At 46.1% G+C, this 17,725-nt stretch overlaps 1 protein-coding gene and 1 pseudogene across 2 annotated transcripts in view; both read left to right on the top strand.

The window, feature by feature from the left end:
* LOC311530650 (butyrophilin subfamily 1 member A1-like) overlaps nt 1–17,628 on the top strand; it is a 30,134-nt gene extending 12,506 nt beyond the window's left edge. Inside the window, 7 exon segments of the mRNA XM_084647472.1 lie at nt 1,342–1,689; nt 3,711–3,995; nt 5,581–5,685; nt 13,680–13,700; nt 14,631–14,663; nt 15,969–15,977; nt 15,980–17,628. Coding sequence (XP_084503598.1) covers nt 1,342–1,689; nt 3,711–3,995; nt 5,581–5,685; nt 13,680–13,700; nt 14,631–14,663; nt 15,969–15,977; nt 15,980–16,485 — 1,307 coding nt within the window. The 3' untranslated portion in view covers nt 16,486–17,628.
* The window catches only part of LOC311530634 (C-type lectin domain family 2 member D-like), a 192,199-nt pseudogene that overhangs the window by 131,711 nt on the left and 42,763 nt on the right, over nt 1–17,725 (top strand). The window lies entirely within an intron of this gene.

The following is a 17,725-nucleotide window of genomic DNA, read 5'->3' as shown; positions in this document are numbered from 1 at the left end:
GCCTTCTCACTGGGATACTTGTCCCCACCCCTCTTACTTTCACAGGGCGCTGACATTTGAGCCCCTGGCTTAACAAGGTTCTTTCAACTGAGGATGGTCCCCCTTATTTGGGACAGGTTAACCACAGTACTGCTTCTCTGTATTCCAACAATAATTACAACATTGGTAACAGCATTTCACTACTCCTGCATTCAGTACTAAGGTGATTTGTACCCAACACCAGTTAAAGTTGATCACTTTGACACCTCTGCATCTGTTGAATATGTAAGCAGAGCAGGAACAAATTGTATTTACATAAACACACTCCCAGCTAGCTGTCAGGGAAGCATTCATTCAGACCCTGCTTACATAAACATAATATTAACCCTTTAGACATGAGTGGGTAGCCAGTATTCAGGGTCTTATGGGTTCTTTCCATTAGAAAGAGAAATTGCTGATGGAGTCAGGTATTTATTTGATGAAATCCTTTTTATTTACATAGAATGTACACAAAGTCCCGCATCATTGAACACAGTAGGAATCAAACAGCAGGAGGCAATTTCTTTGCTCACAATTCCAAGCCGCTTTCAACCAAAACTTTGCCCAACAAGTTCTCTCTTAGCTTTCACATGCTTCAAGTGCTTTTCTGGCTGTCTCTGGCCTTTCTTTGCAGCCTTTTCTGTCTGCTTCTTTAGTGTTTTTTCTCTGCTTCTGCTCTCACACACAAGCACACAGCTCTACCAAAGCAATACCCATCCCTCTGTATTTGCACTATGCCCACATAGCTCAGCTCTTGACCAGACTTGCACATGGCATGTAATTTGAGTGGTGGCTCTGAAAGTTTCAGCTACTTTACTCCATAAAGGAGCTTCATTGCTTCTATCATTTATTCTGAATGAAGGGTGGCTATTACACCCACCAGATTCAATGAGGTTTCACCCTACATCTGGTATAACAATAATTTAACAGAGTAGCAGCCGTGTTAGTCTGTATTCGCAAAAAGAAAAGGAGTACTTGTGGCACCTTAGAGACTAACCAATTTATTTGAGCATAAGCTTTCGTGAACTACAGCTCACTTCCACTGAATGCATCCGATGAAGTGAGCTGTAGCTCACGAAAGCTTATGCTCAAATAAATGAGTTAGTCTCTAAGGTGCCACAAGTACTCCTTTTCTTTTTGCGAATAATTTACAGTTGTGGAAATGCATTATTTCTTGTAAACTCCATATATAATTTCATGCCCCATGGAATATAAAATACATGAAATAGATCTTGTTGTTTGTGTGTATTGTTAAAGAAATGTATATGAATTTCCCATGCTTTCTCTGAGTTTATCTTCCTTGTATCCTGGTACATTTCTTAGCTCGTTTTAAAGTGGTTGGACCTGACCAGCCTGTCATTGCCACTGTGGGAGAAGAGATTGTGTTACCCTGTCACCTGTCCCCCAAGATGAGCGCTGAGAACATGGAGGTGACGTGGTTCCGGTCCCAACTCTCTCCATTTGTTCATCGCTATAGTGATGGAAAGGACCAGTATGGGCAGCAGATGTCAGAATATCAGCGGAGGACAGAGCTCTTTAAAGATGGTCTCACCGATGGAAATGTTGCCTTGAGAATTTTCAATATCAGACCTTCTGATGAAGGACAGTATAGCTGTTTTGTTCAAGAGGGTATGGATTATGAAGAAGCCCAATTGGAACTAAAGGTGTCAGGTCAGTAGCGTGTGGGGAAGCAATAGATGTGATCTATCTTAATTTTTAGTAAGGCTGTTGGCACAATCCCACATGACAATCTCATAAGCAAACCAGGGAAATGTGGTTTGGCTGAAATTGCTAGAAGGTGGGTGCACAACCTGATTAAAAAATTGAACCCAAAGAGTAGTTATCAGTTGTTTGCTGTTAAATTAGGAGGATGTATCAAATGGGATCCCACATGGGTCATTCCTCGGTCCGGTACTATTCAATATTTTCATTAATTACTTAGATGATGCAGTAGAGAGTACACTTATAAAATGTGCAGATGTCACCAAGCTGGGAAAGATGCAGTCCCTTTGGAGGGCAGGATTAGAATTCAAAATGATCTTGATAAACTGGAGTATTGGTCTGAAATCAACAACATGAAATTGAGTAAAAACATGCAAAGAGAAATACACGTAGGAAGGAAAAAATAAATGCACAAATACAATATGGGAATAACTGTCTGTGCAGCAATGCTGCAGAAAAGGATGTGGAGATTTTAGTGGACCACAAAGTGAATATGGAGCCAACAGTATGATGCTGCAGTGGAAAAAAAAGGAGATTTAGGCTACATAGCAGGAAAATCTTTCTAACTATGAAGATAGTTAAGCACTGGAACAGGTAACCTAGGCAGGTCATGGAATTCTTGCAATTGTAGGTTTTTTAAGAAGGAGGTTTCACAGACACGAGTTTGGGATGGCCTAGGAGTATTTAATCTTGTCTCAGTGTGGGTGAGTGGACAAGATCAAGGGTTCTCAACATTTTTCTTTCTGAGCCCCCTCCCCCACAACTTGCTGTAAAAACTCTACAGTCCAATTGTGCCACAATCACTGTTTTTCTGCATTTAAAAGCCAGGGCCAGGATTAGGGGATAGCAAGCAGGTCAATTGCCCAGGGCCCCACACCACAGGGGGCCCTGCGAAGCTACCTTGCTCAGGCTTCGGCTTCAACCTCGTGTGACGGGTCTCAGGTTTCAGCCATGCACAGCAGGGTGGGGGCTTTGGCTTTCTGCCCTGGGCCCCAGCAAGTCTAATGCTGACCCTGTTTGGTGGACCCCTTGAAACCTGCTCATAGCCCCCTGTGGGGCCACAGACCCCTGGCTGAGAACCGCTGGACTAGATGACCTTTTGAGTTCCCTTCCAATCCTATAGTTCTATGTGCCTGTATTTCCTTTGGAGAGCGTTCTCAGTGATTCTTATTTGCATTTTACTATTCAAAATTTCCTGTTACCTTCAATTTATTTCCTAGCAGTAACTCCAGTGTGTCACTTTTGTAAATCGGATTTAAGTTCCTATGTCATTTGGGTGGTTTTGAAAAATTTCCCCAAGTCCGTTGCGAGGAATGATTCTTCATCCAAACATGAAGTACATTGGATAAGGGGTACACTAGCTACTCCACGTCTGAAAATGAGTGGCTAGTGTTCTGCTGGCTCCTTGTCACTCTGGTGCTATCTCGTTTCATTCTGGTGAAGGCTGCTAAAACTTTAAGGAGGGAGAACAATTCCTCCTGTGAAAGCCCATTCCTCCTCCACTGCTTTTCACCAGTGAAGAGGGGCTTAGGAGCAGCCACACATACTGAGCTCTGGGTTAAACTTGACCAGACATGGACAGACTTTTCTCCTCTGTCTTTGACATGTACCCATAGGGCTAGCTAAAGCAGACTGTATATGATCAAAGAAGAGATATTTCACCTGAAGGTACATTTGAAATATAACTTTTATTTTTCTCAATCTTTTTCTTTATCCGTTAGTGTTAAGATCATTTACCAGCTAACGGATTCATGAAATCATGAAATACAATGTTTTGCCATGTGTAGATCCTGGAATGGAAAACTAGTGAAGGAAAAAGTTTTCCCTTCCCGCTCCATGAAATAATTATAATTTCTTGCTCATATTGTTTCCTGAGTCCATGAGTATAGGGAATAAAAGGAAAGTTTAAATGTTTATCCTCCAGGCTGAACATGTGCATAAATTAATACTGATTTATTAATTTTCTCTAGCTTCAGGCACTGCTCCTCACATCTCTGTTGAGGATTATCAGGATGGAGGGATCCGGGTGGTGTGTCGATCGGTTGGCTGGTACCCACAGCCTGAGGTGCTGTGGAGAGATGCCAGTGGACAGCATTTACCATCGCTCTCTGAAACAAATTCCAAAGAAGCCAATGAGCTGTTTGACATTGAAAATTCCATCGTTATTACAGAGAATTCACACCAGAACTTGTCTTGCGTAGTCAAGAGCACCCACACCAACCAAAAAAAGGAATCAACATTATTTTATATATCAGGTCAGTTACCACCAAAGCAACACACTGTGATCAGCAACAGAAAAAATACAACAGCAGATTGGTTAACTACATTAAAATGTATCAATAGCAATGAAGGCTAGAGTATGATATTTAGAAAAAAAACCCTACAAAAGAAACAAACCAATGGTGGAATTTTCAAAAAGTATCCTGAAAGTCAACAAGACTCATGCTCCTAAATAATTCAGACACTTTTGAAGATCCCACCTATACTGTATAGCAGAGGTGGCCAAACTTACTGACTCTCCAAGCCACATATGACAATCTTCAGAAGTTTGAGAGCTGGGGCATGACTGCAGGAGTTTGGGGCTTCAAATCTGTGGGGAGGGGGGTCTCAGGGCTTCAGCCCCATGGGAAGCACCTGCTGGGGCTTGGGGCTTCAGGAGTGGGGCTGAAACCCGAGACCTTCCTCCCTGCAGTGGTGACACGGCGGGACACATGGGGTCACATGCTCCCCCAGACTTTTGCCAGGATTTGCTGGCCCTGCTTGGTCACATGGTGTCGCCCTGTGTGACAGCTGCCGGAGCCGGCAAGCTGGGAGCTGTGACTATGAGGAGAGGCAGCTGGGAACTGCAGGGGGAGCTTCTGCTTTTGCTTCTGCCTGAGAGCTCTTTTGGGACCATGGAGAGGAGGGGCTCAGAGCATAGCCCCAGCTGGGGCTGAGCTCTCACCCATGGCCGGGACTGCAGCAGAGCAATTGGCCCTGGCCAGAGCGCCAAGCCCAGAGCCCATCCCCCGTTCCACCATTCCTCCCAAGGCCCTATCCGTGGCCCCACCCCATTCCACCCCTTCCCCTGTGAGCCTGCCCCTGTTCCAACCACGAACCTGCCCCCATTCCACCCCCACTCCACCTCTTCTCTCGAGGCCCACACCCCGCTTGTTCCTTTCCACCCTGTCTGCTGCCACCCCGAGTCCAGAAAGGCTCTGTGTCCCCACTGTGGCCCTGGAGTAAGAGCTCCTCCACCCCCAAGGCTGTTGCAGTGGGGATTTTTCCGGGGGCCCCAAATTGGCCAGGACCCCTGGGCATAGGCCCTGTGGGTCTGTGCGGTAATCCGCCACTGCACTCCCGCTTCTGGCCTCTCCCCAAGCCTCCATTACGCACCGCCCATGATTGCAGCCCCAGTGTGCTGAGCACTGTACAAATAAACTATGATAGTTCTAAACTAAATGAACAAGACAAGCAAAAGACTGGACAGGAAATAGAGCAACAGAGGGGAAATGACATAGTAAAGCTCATACAGCAGGGCACCAGAAGTGTGGGGAACATAATTCAGTCTCCTGAGTCTGAAGCCAGTGCTTTAGGCATTGGACAAGGTTGTCTCTTTGTGCAACAACAGCAGTGAATTAAACCAGGCTGATTCATACGCTGATCTGTGAATTGATGCCTGTGTTGGTTGGAGTCCTTGTAATATAGGTTTCTGGTGCTCTGTGCACTGCAGACAGGGCTGTATTTCCACCTTTGTTTTAGACTACTCCTGCTGGAGGTAGCTTTATATGATGTGGAATCCTTTGATTTTTGCCCTTACTTACAGAGTTATGTGAGTCCCTCTGGGGTTTTCTTTTACAGCTGCCTTTTTCCCAAAGGCGAATCCATGGATGGTGGCTCTGTCGGTGATCCTGATGATTTTTGCATGTTTCATTGGTATCACTATTTATTTATTTAAAATAAAAGGTAAACATTATAAAGGAAAATATAATGCAAGATTTTCTTCTAATAAAAGCAGTAAGGCTACATCTGAAAAACTAAAAAGTAACATGAAAAATGTAGAAGCAACAAAAAATAATGGTTTTGTATGGAAATGTCCTTGCAAAGGAACTTCACTGAGTTACACCAGCTGAGCCTTCACATTTATATATAACGGGACACATACAATTAGAGAAAAGTGAAAAGAGAAGACGTCCCAGGCTGTGAGATGAGTTAGGGCAGTGGCTCTCAACCTTTCCAGACCACTGCACCCCTTTCAGGAGTCTGATTTGTCTTGCATACCACAAGTTTCTCCTGACTTAAAAATCACTTGCTTAGGGTATGTCTACACTACAAAATTAGGTCGAATTTATAGAAGTCGTTTTTTTAGAAATCGTTTTTATATATTCGAGTGTGTGTGTCCCCACAGAAAATGCTCTAAGTGCATTAACTCGGTGGAGTGCTTCCACAGTACCAAGGCAAACGTCGACTTCCGGAGTGTTGCACTGTGGGTAGCTATCCCACAGTTCCCGCAGTCTCTGCTGCCCATTGGAATTCTGGGTTGAGATCCCAATGCCTGATGGGGCTAAAACATTGTCGCGGGTGGTTCTGGGTACATATCATCAGGCCTCCGTTCCCTCCCTCCCTCCATGAAAGCAAGGGCAGACAATCGTTTCGCACCTTTTTTCTTGAGTTACCTGTGCAGACACCATACCACGGCAAGCATGGAGCCCGCTCAGGTAACCGTCACCGTATGTCTACTGGGTGCTGGCAGACGTGGTACTGCATTGCTACTCAGCAGCAGCAACCCCTTGCCTTGTGGCAGCAGACTGTACAATAGGACTGGTAGCCGTCATCGTCATGTCCGAGGTGCTCCTGGCCATGTCGGCCAGGAGCACCTGGGCAGACATGGGTGCAGGGACTACATTAGAAGTGACTTGACCAGGTCATTCTCTTTAGTCCTGCAGTCAGTCCTATTGAACCATCTTATGGTGAGCAGGAGGCGATATGGATAGCTAGCAGTCCTATTGTACCATCTCCTGCCGAGCAACCATGAGATGTGGATGGCTTGCAGTCCTTCTGCACCGTCTGCTGCCAGCCAAAGATGTAAAAGATAGATGGAGTGGATCAAAACAAGAAAAAGACTAGATTTGTTTTGTACTCATTCGCTTCCCCCCCTCCCGCCCCGTCTAGGGGACTCATTCCTCTAGGTCACACTGCAGTCACTCACAGAGAAGGTGCAGCAAGGTAAATCTAGCCATGTATCAATCAGAGGCCAGACCAACCTGCTTGTTCCAATAAGAACAATTACTTAGGTGCACCATTTCTTATTGGAACCCTCCGTGAAGTCCTGCCTGAAATACTCCTTGATGTAAAGCCACCCCCTTTGTTGATTTTAATTCCCTGTAAGCCAACCCTGTAAGCCATGTCGTCAGTCGCCCCTCCCTCCGTCAGAGCAACGGCAGACAATCGTTCCGTGACTTTTTTCTGTGTGGATGCCATACCAAGGCAAGCATGGAGGCCGCTCAGCTCACTTTGGCAATTAGGAGCACATTAAACACCACACACATTATCCAGCAGTATATGCAGCACCAGAACCTGGCAGAGCGATACTGGGCGAGGAGGCGATGTCAGTGTGGTCACGTGAGTGATCAGGACATGGACACAGATTTCTCTGAAAGCATGGGCCCTGCCAGTGCATGCATCATGGTGCTAATGGGGCAGGTTCATGCAGTGGAACACCGATTCTGGGCTTGGGAAACAAGCACAGACTGGTGGGACCGCATCGTGTTGCAGGTCTGGGACGATTCCCAGTGGCTGCGAAACTTTCGCATGCGTAAGGGCACTTTCATGGAACTTTGTGACTTGCTTTCCCCTGCCCTGAAGCGCATGAATACCAAGATGAGAGCAGCCCTCACAGTTGAGAAGCGAGTGGCGATAGCCCTGTGGAAGCTTGCAACGCCAGACAGCTACCAGTCAGCTGGGAATCAATTTGGATTGGGCAAATCTACTGTGGGGGCTGCTATGATGCAAGTAGCCCACGCAATCAAAGATCTGCTGATATCAAGGGCAGTGACCCTGGGAAATGTGCAGGTCATAGTGGATGGCTTTGCTGCAATGGGATTCCCTAACTGTGGTGGGCCATAGATGGAACCCATATCCCTATCTTGGCACCGGAGCACCAAGCCAGCGACTACATAAACTGCAAGGGGTACTTTTAAATAGTGCTGCAAGCTCTGGTGGATCACAAGGGACGTTTCACCAACATCAGTGTGGGATGGCCGGGAAAGGTACATGACGCTCGCATCTTCAGGAACTCTGGTCTGTTTCAAAAGCTGCAGGAAGGGACTTTATTCCCAGACCAGAAGATAACTGTTGGGGATGTTGAAATGCCTATATGTATCCTTGGGGACCCAGCCTACCCCTTAATGCCATGGCTCATGAAGCCATACACAGGCAGCCTGGACAGTAGTCAAGAGCTGTTCAACTACAGGCTGAGCAAGTGCAGAATGGTGGTAGAATGTGCATTTGGACGTTTAAAGGCGCGCTGGCGCAGTTTACTGACTCGCTTAGACCTCAGCGAAACCAATATTCCCACTGTTATTACTGCTTGCTGTGCACTCCATAATATCTGTGAGAGTAAGAGGGAGACATTTATGGAGGGGTGGGAGGTTGAGGCAAATCGTCTGGCTGCTGGTTACGTGCAGCCAGACACCAGGGTGGTTAGAAGAGCACAGGAGGGCGCGGTGCGCATCAGAGAAGCTTTGAAAACCAGTTTCATGACTGGCCAGGCTACGGTGTGAAAGTTCTGTTTGTTTCTCCTCAATGAAACCCCCCGCCCCTTGGTTCACTCTACTTCCCTGTAAGCTAACCACCCTCCCCTCCTCCCTTCGATCACTGCTTGCAGAGTCAATAAAGTCATTGTTGCTTCACATTCATGCATTCTTTATTTATTCATCACACAAATAGGGGGATGACTACCAAGGTAGCCCAGGAGGGGTGGTGGAGGAGGGAATGAAAATGCCACCCAGCACTTTAAAAGTTTACAACTTTAAAATTTATTGAATGCCAGCCTTCTGTTTTTTGGGCAATCCTCTGTGGTGGAGTGGCTGGTTGGCCGGAGACCCCCCCACCGCGTTCTTGGGCGTCTGGGTGTGGAGGCTATGGAACTTGGGGAGGAGGGTGGTTAGTTACACAGGGGCTGTAGTGGCAGTCTGTGCTCCAGCTGCCTTTGCTGCAGCTCAGCCATACTCTGGAGCATATTAGTTTGATCCTCCAGCAGCCTCAGCATTGAATCCTGCCTCCTCTCATCACGCTGCCACCACCTTTCAGCTTCAGCCCTCTCTTCAGCCCGTCACTTACTCTCTTCAGCCCGCCACTTACTCTCTTCAGCCCGCCACCTCTCCTCCCGGTCATTTTGTGCTTTCCTGCACTCTGACATTATTTGCCTCCATGCATTCCTCTGTGCTCTGTCAGTGTGGGAGGACAACGTGAGCTCAGAGAACATTTCATCATAAGTGCGTTTTTTTTTTCTTTCTAATCTTCACTAGCCTCTGGGAAGGAGAAGATCCTGTGATCATTGAAACACATGCAGCTGGCGGAGAAAAAAAAGGGACAGCAGTATTTAAAAAGACACATTTTATAAAACAGTGGCTACAGTCTTTCAGGGTAAACCTTGCTGTTAACATTACATACATAGCACATGTGCTTTCGTTACAAGGTCGCATTTTGCCTCCCCCCACCGCGTGGCTACCCCCTCAACCCTCCCTCCTCCCCGTGGCTCACAGTGGGGAACATTTCTGTTCAGCCACAGGCAAACAACCCAGCAGGAACGGGCACCTCCGAGTGTCCCCTGAAGAAAAGCATCCTATTTCAACCAGGTGACCATGAATGATATCACTCTCCTGAGGATAACACAGAGAGATAAAGAACGGATGTTGTTTGAACGCCAGCAAACATACACTGCAATGCTTTGTTGTACAATGATTCCCGAGTACATGCTACTGGCCTGGAGTGGTAAAGTGTCCTACCATGGAGGACGCAATAAGGCTGCCCTCCCCAGAAACCTTTTGCAAAGGTTTTGGGAGTACATCCAGGAGAGCCGTGAATGCCTGGGCAAATTAATCCTTTCACATGCTTGCTTTTAAACCATGTATAGTATTTTAAAAGGTACACTCACTGGAGGTCCCTTCTCCTCCTGCCGGGTCCAGGAGGCAGCCTTGGGTGGGTCCGGGGGGTACTGGCTCCAGGTCCAGGGTGAGAAACCGTTCCTGGCTGTCGGGAAAACCGGTTTCTCCGCTTGCTTGCTGTGAGCTATCTACAACCTCCTCCTCATCATCATCTTCTTCGTCCCCAAAACCTGCTTCCGTATTGCCTCCATCTCCATTGAAGGAGTCAAACAACACGGCTGGGGTAGTGGTGGCTGAACCCCCTAAAATGGCATGCAGCTCATCATAGAAGCGGCATGTTTGGGGCTCTGATCCGGAGCGGCCATTCGCCTCTCTGGTTTTCTGGTAGGCTTGCCTCAGCGCCTTAAGTTTCACGCGGCACTGCTTTGGGTCCCTGTTATGGCCTCTGTCCTTCATGCCCTGGGAGATTTTGACAAAGGTTTTGGCATTTCGAAAACTGGAATGGAGTTCTGATAGCACGGATTCCTCTCCCCATACAGCGATCAGATCCCGTACCTCCCGTTCAGTCCATGCTGGAGCTCTTTTGCGATTCTGGGACTCCATCATGGTCACCTCTGCTGATGAGCTCTGCATGGTCACCTGCAGCTTGCCACGCTGGCCAAACAGGAAATGAGATTCAAAAGTTTGCGATTCTTTTCCTGTCTACCTGGCCAGTGCATCTGAGTTGAGAGTGCTGTCCAGAGCAGTCACAGTGGAGCACTCTGGGATAGCTCCTGGAGGCCAATACCGTCGAATTGTGTCCACAGTACCCCAAATTCGAGCCGGCAAGGTCGATTTAAGCGCTAATCCACTTGTCAGGGATGGAGTAAGGAAATCGATTTTAAGAGCCCTTTAAGTCGAAATAAAGGGCTTCATCGTGTGGACGGGTGCAGGTTTACATCGATTTAATGCTGCTAAATTCGACCTAAAGTCCTAGTGTAGACCAGGGCTTGGAGTCATTATGGATAGTTTTCTGAAAACATCCACTTAATGTGAAGCATCAGTCAAAAAAGCAAACAGAATGTTGTGAATCATTAAGAAAGGGATAGATACCTCTGTGTAAATCCATGGTACATCTTGAATACTGCATGCAGATGTAGTCACCCCATCTCAAAAAATATATGTTGGGATTGGAAAAGGTTCAGAAAAGGGCAACAAAATTTATTAGGGATATGGAACAGCTTCCGTATGAGGAGACATTAATAAAACTGGGACTTTTCAGCTTGGAAAAGAAACAACTGAGGGGAGGTATGATTGAGGTCTATAAAATCATCACTGGTGTGGAGAAAATAAATAAGGAAGTGTTATTTACTCCTTCTCATAACACAAGAACTAGGGGGTCATAAAATGAAATTAATAGGCAGCAGGTTTAAAAGAAACAAAAGGAAGTATTTCTTCACACAACGCAGAGTCAACCTGTGGAATTCTTTGCCAGAGGATGTTGTGAAGGCCAAGCCTATAACAAGGTTCAAAAAAGAACTAGATAAGTTCATGGATGATAGGTCCATCAATGGCTATTAGCCAGGATGGGCAGGGATGGTGTCCCTAAGCCTCTGTTTGCCAGAAGATGGGAATGGGCTATGGGATGATCACTTGATGATTACCTGTTTTGTTCATTCCCTCTGGGGGCACCTGGCATTGGCCACTGTCGGAAGACAGGATACTGGGCTAGATGGACCTTTGGTCTGACCCAGTATGGCCATTCATATTTTCTAGTAATAATTTTTATTTATCGCTGTTTATTTTATTTATTTATTTGTTTGGGAAATGTGATACCGACATTGGTGTCATTATCTTTCCTCCAACAAGTAAAATTTTCCACAAATTTGTCTCCTCATTATTATTATTATTTATTATTTATTATTTATTATGGGAGAGATTTTAGAACCAGAAACACCACTATCATCAATAAGAGCTTTGTCATTGACTTCAGGGAGTGAAGGATCAAGCACTAAATGCACAAGTCCTAGAACAATACAGTTGATAATATTAGGGCCTGAAATTACACTCCTTGCACCCCTAAAGCTCCCAACAAAGTTGCTGGATATGTAGGATATGCCAGGAAGCAGGACTGGGCTCTAATTCTGCTGGGAATTCAGAACTTTCACAACTTGGAAATACTCACTCTTTGATATTGAACTCCAATGTAGTCACATGATTAGTGAAACAAAAATTTAATGTTTATCGAGGTGCTAAGGATTCATATAATGAAAACATTTCTTTCAATCTACATTAACTGTAAATATTCTTAAACAACTTGCTTTTCAAATGTTTTCTCCTAATAGAAACTGTTCTATGAAGTTGTTTGCTGTTAATTTTTGTTGTTGTGATTATTGGTAATAAAGGAACACCAACTTGAAACTCACATGAAATATCACAATAATGTATTGATGATAATTCAATAGGTAGGAGATGAGAACATAGAGAACATGATTTAAGATGTATCTTCACTGAGGGTGAAATTCCCCTCCTGCGGGAGGTGACATTAAGTGGGAGACAAGGGGGACTCTGTGCCCTCCTGCACAGCGGGGAAGGGCTTCATGCCAGCTTGGTATCAGTTTTTCCCCTTTGTGCAGAGTTGTTTCTGATAGATACAAGTTAGGTCTATTCTTGGTGTCATCTTGTTATTTACAGAATATGTAGAGGAAAGTCTTTTATCCTAGAACACAGTAGAAACCAACAACAGCAGACAGTTTCCTTGCTCAGAAAATCCCCAATCTTCCACTGTAGTGAGCTCTGTGCCCAAGGAGCCCTATCTGCTTCCGTTCACACCCATAACTCCTTTGCCAGGTTTCTTTTGGTTTTCTACCTCCAACAAACACACATGCACGCACGTGCGCACACACACACACACACACACGGTCTTTTAGCCCCTGAGTTCACTATCAGTGATAGCCCTGTTAATCTACCTGGGTTGGCTTTGTGCCCAGTGCACTGGGCAGTAGTTTTCATTATTTCTAGCTGGATCACAACACAAAAGGCCATAATGATTCTTTCTACTGAACCTGAAGGCAGATGCTTGGGTTTAACAAAGTCTGTGATCCTCTTTGGATCACAATCCTATTAACACCTGCCAAAATAACGTCAACAACTGCTGAGAAAGAGGTGTGTGTGTGTGTGGCTATATGTACTATAAATCTATGCAGGAAGCCAGAAGCTGGGGCTGGACAGTGAAGTACAGGGAGAAATGAAGATAGAGACTGAGGAGTTTTAGGGATAGCTCTGTTTCCTTATTATAACAACATGATCTGGTCAGTGATATAGAAAATGACTCTGTTGAGCTTTACCATTGTCACATGACAAGTATCAGGTCGGCAGAGAAATGGGAGTGAAGCCGCCAGGCCAGGATTTTGTAGATTCCAGATAGGGGATGTGCAGGAGCTGCAGCTGAGATCAAAGTGAGTACACTGGCCATTGCGAGGCTTCAGAGGTGCTCTGTGTCCTGCCTGTGGTATCTTTACTGAAATCTCTTTTTGCTAACAAAGTGCAGTGCACCTGAGCTCTATAGTGCTGGGCCCTACAGAAACACCCCATGCCAGGGAAGTAAATAAATGCATCTATTCCAGGGAGGAAAAAGTTCCTAGCAACTTTCAGGTTTAAAACCAAGCCCTTTTTGAATCATCACAGCTAAGTATTGTCAATTGTAACATCTCTCTGCCCAACACTCCCATAACTCAGACACTGCCCTCTTTACCGATAGTGTGAATTTCATACATAGAGAATACAGCCTTTCAACTGTGTATCCAGGGGGATAGAAGCTCTGGATGATAAAACTGGATATAATAATGAATATTTATTTCTCTACATTTTTAGGGAAACTTACTGCAGAGCTTGGTAAGTCTTCTTTTGCTTCTTTCTATTTTTTGCATGCAGTTGTATACTGATCAGAGAGTTTTGTTGTCATTGTGGTGTTGACGTTTATTTAGTTTTTTTGTTAGGTTGATTGATTTTGGGGGGGCAGGGTTGTTTTTCTGATTATTTATTTCTTGGGGGAGGTTGTTTTTCTTTTTTCAATTTCGATTTTAAAAAATGTGGAATAGAGGTAAGGCTGATCAATGTCACACAGAATAAACAAAATAAGATAAGGGATTTGAAAAGAAAGGAGCTGTCAGATTTAACTTTGATCCTGACAGTACTGAGAAATAGTGCAGAAAAGAAGTGGAAAGTGGATCTTTGTCATAAAATTGAAATTAAATTGGCAATGTTTTGAAGAAAAATGTTTGTTTCTGAAAAAGGCAATTTGTCAAGAAAAACACTTTTAATTCAAAAATTAGGATTAGCTTTCAGATTTGACTTGCTGTATCTGAGTAGAACTCATGGGACTCAGTGGAGTGACTCCGATCTGTAAAGTTAAGCACGTGCAGCCATCTTTTCACGATTGCTGCACATATATGTTCTATTCTGCTCCCTCTGAAATAGATGGGAGATTTTTCACTGACCTCGGTGGGACCAGGTTCAGGCTTTTCTGACCAGGTATTTTGCATCCTAATTCTAATGTGTCCGTTGAAAAATCAGATCGTAAGTTTTTTGACAGTTGCATAGTTAATGGAACCTGACATAATACAAAAGAGTGTGTTAAAGGTGTAGCCTCTGTGAGAGAAGCACTTACACAATCTAGGTGTGTTTCTGATTCTTTATTTTATCATAAACATCTGATAGACATTATAAATCTATTTTTCCCTCAGTGTACCATTCTGTACCCTATTGAATCCTAGAGAATTTGTTCTGGGGAATTCTCATCTCTGATTATGTGGTTGGTTTCAGGCTGGAGAAAGCTTGCTGCCCCTCTGGAAAAAGGTAATTGAAGATCATACTGTATCAATGTCCATCACCTTTCATAAGAAAATGTTGCACCTTCTCCTTGATTGCAGCAGTGAGTAGTTCAGGGCAGACCTCACAAGCATCCTGTATGTTGGTGCGCATCAGGATGTGAGGCAGGTTTTATGCCTATGTCCTGCCACAGCACAATGCATCCAGATCATACACAGCTCCTCCCACTCCTCTGTCTGCATGTGCCCTGCCCCCTGAAGGGCTTTCTGAGAGCACCTCCCAGTCATTGTACAATGGAACATGACCCTGCCCAGCTGCTACCCCAGGGCCAAGGCCTGCCCTGTCTTCCCATCAATTGCCTTCCTGCTCCTGCTCATGTCTCCTCCTCACTTTTCTTCAGCCCTCACTGCCTGGGAGAGGGACAGAGCTATGCTCTGCAGACAAGGAGCAACTGAATTCTGTGTCTGGTGTCTAGATACCATGATGATGGAGATGGGAAAAGTGTTGACTAGAATTACAGCTAGAGGGGCTGGGGTAAGTGAGGAAATAAAATGTAGGGGAGGAAGATCCTGCTTCCTGCACATGAGCCAGAGCGAGCAGTGGAGGAGAGATGGGTGGGGGAGTGAAGGTGGTGGTGGGAAGGAGAGGAAGGGAAGGGAAGGGAAGGGAAGGGAAGGGAAGGGAAGGGAAGGGAAGGGAAGGGTGGGATGATGAGCAGTTTTGAAGATGATAGCAATTAACAGGAGGGTGAGTGCAGTTCCCCAGAGCAGCCGCCCTTGGGAGAAACGGGACCTGCTGCTGAGCAGTGAAATCTGAGGCATGTCAAGTCCTTGCCCCATGTGGCCTGTTGCTGTCTGAGGAAGGAGCACGTCAGAGATCCAGCATTTGGAGAGGGGAGGAGAGTGAGGAGGCCCATATCACATTGAAAGGAGGAAGCAGCTGGGAAACAAAAGGACTCATGCTGGAAATAAAGCACTTGGGGGGGGGGGAGCTGTGTCAATATTCTTGACTTCATATAATCTGCTGTGTCCCCCCAGGGATACTAGTCCCCTCCATGGGGAGAGGTGGGGCCAGGAGGGGATAGACCCTGATTCTGAGGCCTGGCCCAGCTGATCCCTTCACTCTGTTACTGACACATCTCTGTCAGGGGAGTGACTCTCCCCTGCACTGTGCTGAGATCTCAGAGCTGCTCCCCATTCCAACCTGGTAAATTCTGGAGGAAGGCGATTCCCTAAGTCACACTCCATCTGGGGCAGATTCTGTCACTGACATGATCAAACTCTCCCGCAGGGCTGAGCTCTGCCCTTAATGCTCTGATTTTTTCTTTCCCAGAGAATGTGACTTGGATCCAGACACAGTTCATCCCCATCTTCTCCTGTCTGTGGATTGCAAAAGTGTTAAACGGCTATTCACACGGCTGGATTGCCTCGACAATCCTAAGAGATTTGAATATGAACGTTGTGTGCTGGGCTACGAGGGGTTCAACTCAGGGAGACATTACTGGGAGGTGGAGGTGGGACATGGGGGATACTGGGCTGTGGGGATCGCTAGAGAGTCTGTGAGGAGGAAAGGAGAGATCATATTTAGCACTGAGGAGGGGATCTGGGCTGTGGGCCATTGGGGGAATCAGTACCTCGCTGTCACTTCTCCTTGCTCCCCATTGGCCCTGAAGCAGGTGCCCAAGAGGATCCGGGTTTCTCTGGACTATGAAGTGGGGAAGGTGGCATTTTTTGATGCTGATAAAGGGGTACTGATATTCACTTTCCCACCGGCTTCCTTTGCTGGGGAGAAAATCCACCCTTGGCTCTGGGTCTGGGATTTGCAATCACAGCTCAGACTGTGTCCCTGAGACACAGGAAGAAATACCCCTCTGGGACACTTGTCATCAGCCAGTCTAGCCTCACACATCCTCATCCTAAGATGCTGGAGGTCTCCAATGTTTCTGCAGAGCCTTCTATAAACCTTCTATAGCCTTCTATAAACCTGGAAGAGGGGTGGTGTCCCTGGATTTAAGAGCCATTGAGAGCAGAGATGGAGGAAGACAAGCCAATTTCCTTGGTCCTAAGATTGTGCAGCCTGTCTGTCACTAGCCTCTGCAATCCAAGAGAACTCTAGCCACTGGTCAGGTTAGTAGCTAAGGGTGTGTCTACACTGCAGCGTGTGCTCCATCCTGCCTTGCAGGCATGTGCACACATTAGTCAAGTCCACTTGTAAAAGTCCACACTGCCGAGCTGCACATGATCCGTACTCCATACACGTGTGTTGACATGAATGCTGTAGTTTCGTGTTTGGCACTAGGATTTCTAGGGACATGGAGTGCACATTTGGCAGGCTGAAGGCAATATGGTGCCACCAACAGACCATTTGGACACCAACATAGCCAGTGCCATCCATATGGCTGTGGTCTGCTGTGCTCTGCCTAGCATCTGCAAGGAGAAAGACACTGCTGGTTGCAGTCCCATACAGACATCCAGAATGTGCACCTGTCATCCAGGGGTGCTGGAATGGGGAGTCAGGGGTCCATGGCCCCATCACTTTTAAAAATGGGGGACTATGCCCTCCAACTTTTAACAAGCCGTAAGAGCAAGCGATGCGGGGGCAGAGAGGAGTGAGCAGGGGTAGGGCCTTACGGGGCAGAGGTGGTGTGAGGGTGGGGGCTCAGGAGGAAGGGGTGATGTGGGAGCAGGGCATTGGGAAAAGGGGTAGTGGGGGAGGGCAGGGCCAGAGTTTAGGTGCCGGTGGCTCCCCACACTTTTATGGAGCTTCCATCGCTCCTGCTGTCATCACAGAGGTTGGGTCCAGGTGAACAAGGGAAACAAGGGATGGCTTACACACCTACATCCTTGCAGCACTGGGTGATGTGGAGATGTGATGAGGGACTGTAATGCTGTACATTGGCATTGTGTCTATTTCCTATGTGCTGATTTGCTCTTGGTTATTTGCTGTTGCTTTTAAAAGAATCTGATATTTTATTTAAAATCTTTGGATACAACTTCCTGACTCTTCCTTTATTTCCTGACACTCATATGCCAATGTATTGTCCAAGCCAGCCAATTCATTAACAAAACAAAATGCTGAAATAACCCAAA

This window comes from Lepidochelys olivacea (assembly GCF_965140295.1).
Source record: "Lepidochelys olivacea isolate rLepOli2 genome assembly, chromosome: 14".
NCBI lineage: Eukaryota > Metazoa > Chordata > Testudines > Cheloniidae > Lepidochelys > Lepidochelys olivacea.
Note: the sequence above shows the minus strand (reverse complement) of the source record. Positions and strands in the feature narration are given on the sequence as shown.